At 42.1% G+C, this 9639-nt stretch overlaps 1 protein-coding gene across 1 annotated transcript; it reads right to left on the reverse strand.

Annotated features, from left to right (window-relative positions):
* Positions 1–269: 269 nt before the first annotated feature.
* Positions 270–6871, reverse strand: LOC124470358 (probable polyketide synthase 1). The gene is made up of 2 exons (XM_047024199.1): positions 6662–6871; positions 270–6540 (listed from the first exon to the last, which is right to left on the reverse strand). The coding sequence occupies exons 1-2, from the start codon at positions 6869–6871 to the stop codon at positions 994–996; spliced, it is 5757 nt and encodes a 1918-aa protein (XP_046880155.1). The 3' UTR covers positions 270–993.
* Positions 6872–9639: the final 2768 nt, after the last annotated feature.

Below are 9639 nucleotides of genomic sequence, written 5' to 3' on the forward strand. Positions count from 1 at the left end.
TCAAACTGTTCGCGAATCCCGTGGGGAGGGGGGCCACAAACTATAGTCATCCTCATCATCAATAAATAGACATAGCCGACTGCATTTAACCTCGTCACTACCACAGCATGCATAAATGAGAACAACACTGTACACATTAGAATTTATTGAAAATTGTATGCAAACAAAGATCGTCCATTAATTACATAGTGAACCTCCTGGGTAGGCTACACCTAAGTAAATTCTTGACACAAGTTAAACACAACATCAACGTTTTGAATGTCCTTTATTTTAATTGATCTCATGGTGACTAGTTTAAAGGAATGTGACTATGTAGGCTATGCACCAATGTTCATCTGCATATTGAAAACATTTTCAAACAATAAAGCATGTGCATTGCATTATAAATGTCATTACATGTGTAAGATAATTTAATAAACTTTGGACTAAACATTACAGAATAAAGAATAACAGTTGCATTAAATTAGTAATTACAAACAATAATGCTATCATGATGTAGAAAATAATTATTGCACACAATTGACAGTATACCTTTGACTTGAAATGTTATAATGCCTAAATATCATCAAAATCCTGCTGAGATGCATTTAGCACATCCAGTGACATGCTCTTGACAATATGATCTTTACAAAGTAACAATATTATTAAGTTTCAGTTTAGTTTTAGTATTGGGATTAATTCATTTCAGTTTGAAAAAAAAAAAAGTATTCATAGCTTAATTGAGATTTGTAGCCAATTGTACTTGGTTTTGCATCTTTGCATTGCAGTTTTAGTTTAGTTTAAGTTTTTGTAATCATTTTCCCTTTCATTAAAATCTCAGTACACAAATTCATTTTTAGTTTCCTTTTTGATATCAGTTTCAGTCCATGATTATAAACGTGCCAGGTACAATATATTTTTCTTGATAAAATGAGTGTTTCCTGCAAAGAACTAATGCTATTTCCCATGTAATCTGATATGCTGTCATGTCAAAAAAATATGCATCAGAGAGGCCTATAGCCATGTTGCATTGATAACTGCTTCCTTATCATCACCCTTATCCTTGTCCTTAGCCTCTGTGCTTTCCACAAGAACTGTTATCATTGTAGACAGTGAAGCATCTGGGTGTATGATTTTAACCAGGGGCAAGTTGACACCCCTCTCTTGAAATATGCGATTTTGCAGAGTCATAGCAAGCATTGAGTCAATGCCCAAGGCATAGAGGGGGAACTCTTCGTGTAGCTCGTTCTTGTCAACACCCAGTGTTTCACTGAGGAGAGATTTGATATATTCAGTAGGAGAAGATAAGGCGACAGTTGTATCTCCTCGTGAGTCGGACAGTTGATTTTGGCGGCGTGTTTCCTCCACCAAATCAATCAGACGGATGGTCAGTGCAACGTTTTGAACATTGTTGATAATGTTTTTGAAGTGAAACCTACACACTGCCTGTTGGGGTCTGTTTAGCATTAAGGCTTGCTCCAAACCTTCACGTATCTCTGCCACATCCAACAACATCATCCCCTTAGCTTCAAGGAACCTATGCAAATGGTCTTTGTTCAGCAGAAGACCAAGGTTCAAAGGCCCCCAGTTGATGGACTGCCCAGCAAGTCCAATATTCCGTCTATAATGACAGAATGTATCAAGGAATGAGTTTGCTGCACTGTAGTTAATTTGGGCGGCATTGCCAAGAAAGGCAGCAACGGAGGAGTAGCACACAAAGTAATCTAACTTGCAGTGTTTTGTTGCATGGTGCAGATTTAGTGCCCCATTCACTTTCGGCTTCATGACTTTCTCAAAGAGAGATTTGTCAAGGGCTTCAATTAACCCATCATGCAGGACAACTGCACTGTGGAAAACCCCTCTGATTGGACAGGAGGGGAATTTCTGGCCAATCTGACCAATTGCGTTGTGCACATCTTCAAAGTCAGAGACATCACACTTCATGCAAACGATGCAGGAACCGGTCTCTTTCTCCACATTGTTTATTTCCACCTGCATGTCTGGTGAGGGATTACGTCTGGAGAAAATGACAACGTGCTCTCCACCTTTCTGGGAAATGGACCTGACTGTTTCAAAGCCCAGCCCAGTCAGACCACCTGTAACAATGTACACCGCTCTTTTTTGGAAAAGCTGGATGGATTTCTGTTGCAAGGGAATATTGGAAAGTGCACCTCTGGAGTCCTCCTTGCCCAGTGCCACCACAGGAACCATCCTGGAGCTGAAGTAGGAATTTGGCTCGTCCAAAGGAAGGAACTCAATGCTTCCGGACGTCTGTCTTTGAAAAGTGAAGCAGTCGAGAACAAATGCCCTCCTGTGTAAGTGCAAAGACTTGAGCCAACGATAGACATGTGGCATCTGTGCTCTGAGTGACCCCTTCTGTAAGATGCTAGTCATCAGGATGTTCTGCGTGCAAACGCTATCCTTTTCACTTCTGACAACTGTGTGGGTGAGCAAGCCTTGGGTGTGGGATTCACCGACAATGACAACATGCGTCACTCCAGGAACATTTACAACTTTTGCAACCAAAGACTCATCAAATGGGGGTAGAAGGACAAATGCATCTATTGCATCAACATCTACAAAAACACCATTGCACTGTGCTGCTTCATGAATACCCCATCCAGATTTGCTTGCTGTCAGAGACAGGACCTTCAGTAGAGCTGAGTCACGAATAGAAGTCACGATTCCTAAAGTTTTCTTTTGTTCCTTTACTCTGGGCAATGCTCTGTTCATGATCTCCCATGCCAACAAAAAGTAAGAAACACATGGTGTCTCTTTTAGAAATTGAAATCTCTTTGTCTTGTAGCAAGCCTCTTCAGGAACAATCATCTTTGTGGATGCCACAACTGGATAACAAGAGACAACTTGATCTCCCACTTTCAGTTTGCGTACACCCTTCCCTACAGCAGTGACAGTACCATTGAAGTCTAGAGCCAGAACATTGTGGCTGTGAGCATCATGTTTGCTCCAGTAGAGTGTCTGGCCAAAGTTCAGGTCAGAGACGCTGACGGGGAAGTAGTCAGAGGAATGAACGCACATCTTGTTGAGCTGAATCTCAACAGTCTTATCAGGAATGTACTGATTCTCAAAGTCAGAGGGAATGGCAGACAAGGTAGTCAGTCTGTATGGGTCAGTAGTCTGAAATGTGCAGGGCTCAGTTGTTGAGCAGACTTTCCTTTCAGAGCTTGGGCTCTCCGTTTTTTCAAGGGAAGTGTGAACCATGTCAGGCTTGAAAACCAACCCGTTTTTCACCACCAACTCAGGGTACTTGCGGCATGGATACGATCTTAAAATGTGTGACAGAGCTTGGATGTCGTCAGTGGACATGGAGTTGATGTCGATCCACTGAAACATCAGCTCATCCATCTCTGCTGCACATGACCTAATCATGCCAGACAGGGCAAAGCCTGAGCTGATGTGGTCAACTGTGGTTTCTGCTGAGCGATAGGTTATTGCTCTGATGGAATTTGTGAAACGTGTGTCTCTCAGTTCTAGGATGACCTGTCGGAACGTCTCACAGCAGTTCACCATGTTATCCAGAACACTTTCAGATGTATGAGCTGTGAGGTCCTCGTCACCCCACACAAACAAAACCTCCTCAAAGTTCTTCTTTATGTCTGTAATCTTGAGGTTGGCCAAGAGTGTGGCAAATCCATGGGTCAGGATATCCTTAGCATGTGTAAAGGAGATGTATTTAGATTTTGAACACAAGTGCTGTTGCAAAGACCTCGATATTCCTAACTGGTCAGAGAAAACCAAGGCTTTGCGACCACGAGAGGATGCAATGTCTTCAGAGACGACACGGAATTCATTGTGGTAGAAGTACTCCTCAAGTACAGCAGCGTGGCTCCCTAGGTACTTGATCAACACATCCCGAAGCTCAACCAACACCTTGCCCTCTTTGTCTGCGAAGCAGCCACACACCTCAAACTGACGATCCTCCACTTTAGTGGCTCTCAGATAGATGATCATCTCATCTTGCAGGGGTTCATTTACAGTCAAGCTTCCAATTCTGGCTGGGAACACTGGCCTTCCATCACGTACATTGGAAACAATAGGAAAAAGTTGCATCAGGTAGTCTAACACTACGGGATGAATGCAATAGTCATGCAATTGAGGCAGCAACTCCTCAGAAACAGTGACAACTGAAATAGCCTCCCCAAATTCATCCCCGTAGTGTATATCCCCCTTGTTTTGGAAAACATTACCATACTGAAATCCAGTGGCGTTCAGGTCAGAGTAAAGCTTCTCAGAAGTAATCAGTAGCTTGCATCTCTTGTAGATGGAGCTCAAGGAAATGTTTTGCTCCTCAATCAGTCTCTCTCGCTTGCACACAACAGTGCCCGATGCATAGGTTGCAGTAGAAGACTGCATTTTGAAATGTGTTGTACCTTCAACATGCTCGACATGCACTTGAATCTCGGGTGCATTCTGTGTGAGAACGAACGGGCTCAGAAGGTCAATGCTGAGTTGCAGGGTATTAAGTGGAACCTTTGGTTTGACACTTTCCAGGGCAACAGTTAAACCCAGATCAGCATAGAAGGCGCCTGGCAAGAGAGGGACACCATTGTTCTTATGTTCCAGGAGGTAAGATAAAGATGGCGAAGACAGATCACAGCTGAAGCCATTGCCGTCACTGGTCTGGCTAAGCGCTTTGTGATTACTGGGCGTCCCTTTCTGCATTTTTCCATTGATAACCTCTCCCTTTTTGCTGTCAAACCTATACCTTGGAAAAGGTGTTGGTGAAGTCTCACACCCCTTGTAGAACTGGTCCCAATCGACACAGACTCCCAGCTCAAACAGTTTGGAGACGACAGAAAGCATTGTCTCATGATCTTTCTCTGGTTGCACAGAAGAGATGACTGTGATGTCCTTTCCGAGAGTCTCCATAATGTTCCTCTGTAAAGCCCTTCTGGGCCCTATCTCTACAAAGACCACATTCTTCTTTTGGTCGGCTGCTGACCTCACCGCCTGCTCAAAAGCAACAGGCTCTCGGATGTTCCTGGCCCAGTATTTCCCTGTCGTGAAGTCTGCCTGTTCCACCTCCTTCCCTGTCACTGTTGAGAACAATTTAGTTTCTGTCTCATTCACCTTCAAATAACCAACCCTGTCCACTATTTGGGCAAGGATGGGGTCCATCATATGGCTGTGGTAAGCGGCAGGAACGTCCAGGATATGGAGGAACAGAGTTTTTGTCTTGTCTGAAATGCTTAACTTCTGGTGGAGACTCTTAATAGCATCTGCATCACCGGAAAGGGTGCAAGACTGTGGGCTGTTGTATGCAGCCATGCAAATCTTTCCAGAGTAATCTGGAAGCATCTTCAAGATTTCCGACACTGCCATGTTGCTAATCACAAGCATTTTTCCACCTGTCACCATACCCTGTAAGACGCTGCGGTGATAAATCACTTTCACAGCATCCTCAAGAGACAAGAGGCCAGAACAGTGGGCGGCAGCAACCTCTCCAACAGAGTGCCCAAGAACAGCGTCAGGTCGGACGCCCCAGTGCTTCAGGAGACTGGCAATGCCAACCTGAACGGCAAAGAGCAGTGGCTGGACAACCTCTGGTTTTGAAAAGTCACCAGCCTCAGACTCAGCCTCTAGTCTGTCTAAGATCGCCATGTTATTGAACCTCTTGAAAATGCTCTCAACTTCCCTGACCTTCTCCCTGAACACAGGTTCCTCTCTCAGAAGCTGTTTGCACATGCCTTGGTAGGTCACACCATTTCCACAAAAGACAAACACTAACCTTGGATCTGAATTTGAGAGGGCAATGTTTTTATTCACCGTCAATTTCAGTTGATCTTTCAGATCAGCCAGAGTGGAGGTCATGAAAGCCCGCCTGTACCTGTGTTTCAAGTGGCTTCTCCTACACGCAGATGTGTAGACGAGACTTTCTAGGTCAAATTCACTGTTTTCATCTATCTGCTGAATTGTGTCCTCCATCATCATATCAATCGACTTGACGGAACTTCCGGATAGGACAAAGCACTTGTGAGATTTCCTACCGCTCTTTCTAGGAGTGTGAGTCTGCTTGTATTGTTTGACAATAGCATGTGCATTTGTTCCACCAAAACCAAAGTTATTTATTCCTGCAACCATAACAGCATCTGACCACTTTTCTGGTTTGGTTGGAACTTTCAAATTCAGGGCTTTGACATCTATACTGGCACTGTCCTCAGAGTAGAAGACAGACGGTACAATGGTTTTATACTTCATCATCAAAAGTACCTTGATCAGCCCTGCGACTCCAGCTGCAGATTCTGTGTGGCCGATGTTGCCTTTCACAGAGCCGATGCGGAGTGTGTCTGAGCCAGGAGGTCTGGCTGTGGCGACCACTTTGGAGATGCTCCCTGCTTCTATAGGGTCCCCAACTGGGGTTCCAGTCCCATGAGCCTCGATGTACTGGACATTGGACAGGTCAGACGCAGAGTAGATGGTGCGCAGCAGCGCCTCCTGTTGGACCATGGACGGCTTGGTGATTGGAGTGACCGAGTGGCCATCTTGGTTGACGGCAGTTTTGCTGATGATGCCCCATATTTTGTCGTCGTCCTTGAGAGCCTGTTTATTAAAGGTTCATGTTTGATATCACTTTCAACAATTTGTTCATTTAATGTGGCTCAAGTTTGAATAAGGATGTTTCGCCTCTTTGATGACTGATTTTACATATAAAATACATTACTTGTTTCAATGGCTTTAACAACACAATCCCACACCCTTCTCCTCTGCCGTAGCCATCTGCTCTGCTGGAGAAAGGTTTGCTGGTGCCTTCAGGTGAGATCATCTTTGCTTTGCTGAGAGCAACAAAAAGCCTTGGGTCTATAATACAGCTGACGCCCCCGCACAGAGCCATCTCACAGTCACCTGATAAGAGGAAGCCAATAGAAGGCATGTTACAACTTTGACTTGTCTTGTATAATCAATCCAAGGTTATTGATGAATTTCCCAAGGCTACGTACACCGGATAGAACATGTACTTTAAGGCCTACCTTGTATTAATGCTTGACATCCTAAATGAATAGCAACCAGAGAAGATGAACAGGCACAGTCAATGGACAGTGAGGGTCCAGTGAGATTGAACATGTAGGAGACTCGATTGGCTGCTATGCTCATAGCCATGCCAGTGCCTGTGTAGTGGTTGATATCATTTGGGCTCCTCTGTGCAGCACAACTCTCATAATCTCTGTTCATAAGCCCTTTAAAGTAATGCAGACACAATCAGTACATGAAGTGTGGCCATACAAAATTGCCTATACATTTTAAATGAATCCTTGTTAAAGCTGGTAACTTAATTATCACTTACCCATATATACTCCTGTTCTGGTCCCACTTGCCTTTTCCATTGGCAGTCCAGCATTCTCTAAAGTTCTATATGTACACTCAAGAAGGAGTTTGTGCTGAGGGTCCATTTTTTCCACTTCAGTTTCTGTCATACCGAAGAATTTGTGATCAAATTCATTAAACCTGGGAACAGTAAAGAAAAAAATATATATGTATACCAAATAATAGTTCATGTCAGAATTTAGAATGTGTGTGAAATTCAAGCTTTTGAATGTTAATAATTAACACAATATGTGTAGTATACTAAAGTATTTTAAAAAATAAATTATTTTGAGGTGTAAAATAAGACAACTGATGTGCCAGTCTGTTAACAAAATGTTTTACTTAACATTTAAATGACTCTTCAAATATGTTATTTTCTTCAAGGGACAAGATAAGATAGGACATACCCGTCAATGAGTGCGGCTTTTTGCGTGCGGGATGTTCCTGTTTTGTTGTTGTCTGGGTCATACCATTCGGAAATGTCAAATCTTTCGTTTGGAATTGGCACAGCACAGTTCTTACCCTCCAACAGCACATTCCAAAAATGTTGAAGCCCCTCTCCTGTCAAAAGCATAAACTCAACATTTAGTAAATAACTATCTCATTGGAATATATTGAATGTGACAAATATAATAATTTACAAGTCTCTGATACATAATAGTATTTAAAGCAAAAATAAATGTGTACCTCCTGGAAAATTGCATCCCATGCCAATGACAGCAATTTCATCTTCATTGTCCCCCATATTGACCTCACAGTGAAATGATGCTGAGGATCAACGCACAGACAGTATTTTACCAATATGCATCAAAATATGTCATCTAAATAATAGAACAGTCAATCACAGAACTTGCTCAAAGTTTCATTGCAGTATGTGACATTGAAGTTTGACCAATAATTAATACAACAAATAACCAATTCAACTGTATACTTTAGACCTACCTTGTCTGCAGTGAATCCTGGGTTGGTACTGAAAGCATTTTCTTCTTACACCTTTTTATATGTGCGTTCAACCTTTCTTTGGAATGTTGTGTAATTTTCTTGTAAATGATTAACAAATGATTCATATATCACAACAAGTACAGAGAAAATATGTCACCTGTTTTAACCCAAAGGTAGAGTTTTAACAGGAAGAATTTAAAAAAATAAACAAAGGTGTGCCTTCATAAACTTTTATCACTGTCTTTGCAGATTGAACTATGAGTCCCATTGCGTGAAACTGTGTTGGCTGGGGGGGGGGGGGGCATGATTTCACTAAATGAGTCATAACTGACTATGGTATAGTCAGTTATGACTAAACCGACTCAACTGTATACTTTAGTCCCACCTTGTCTGCAGTAATTCCTGGGTTCGTATCGACAGCATTTTCTCTAAACCTATTAGATGCATTAAGATGCCTTGTAAATGATTAACAAATTATTCCTGTATCACAAAAAGTACAGAAGCAATGTTCTTACCAACTTATGTTGGGGTTATGAGATGAAAACACATAAACAATGAATAAATGTCAATGTCAACAAAGACAGGGCTGGATACAGGGGGAGGGGGGGCTGAGGTGGGCTGTGCCCCTCCAGAATTTTTTCAAAGATGTAGATGAAACTTCCCGCATTCTGGTGCACTCACCACAACTATTTACCATAGTTGTTATACATATACTGAGGGGCTGGACATAAAAATATTTTGAAAACTAAACTTCCCAATAAGCAATGGGACATCTTCAACTACCTGTCAACTTTCAGCACTCACCTCAGCAACAGAGCTGTGTCCACTGCCCCTGCATGCTGCCCCTGCCTCTGACTCACTCTCAATCTTAACCACCTAGGCTATATCAGGACACATGGAGATGCATTGAGCATTCTTTCATATTGATAATGAAATAAGCTTAATGTAGATTGTTCATATGAAAATTTCTGAGATGTAAAACATGTTATCAGCATATCAAATTCACAATTGCTATAGTTTAGTAGCCTAATAATTGTGTAGGCTACATAAAAAATTAGCATCTCCTTAAAGCATGACTGGACAGTTAAAAAATTGTCAAATGTGTGTTCAAACCTATAGTCTTTTTCGCAGATCACATCCTTAGGATGTATGCTTTCAGAAAATACATGGTTTAGGTGGTTGAATCAGTTTCCCTAAATGGCACAGCCCAAAAAATTATCAGCCATATACTCCATTTACCAATGCCAAATGTATTACGCATACTAATATGGAGAGAATTCCTTGTCTGTGCAAACTTTCATGGCGATTTTTATTATAACATTATGAAACGTGATCAAATAAACTGTGCAGAAGTGGAATATTCCAAATTACAATAATTGTCTGCATCATTTAATG

Source organism: Hypomesus transpacificus, chromosome 8, assembly GCF_021917145.1.
Source record: "Hypomesus transpacificus isolate Combined female chromosome 8, fHypTra1, whole genome shotgun sequence".
Classification (NCBI taxonomy): domain Eukaryota; kingdom Metazoa; phylum Chordata; class Actinopteri; order Osmeriformes; family Osmeridae; genus Hypomesus; species Hypomesus transpacificus.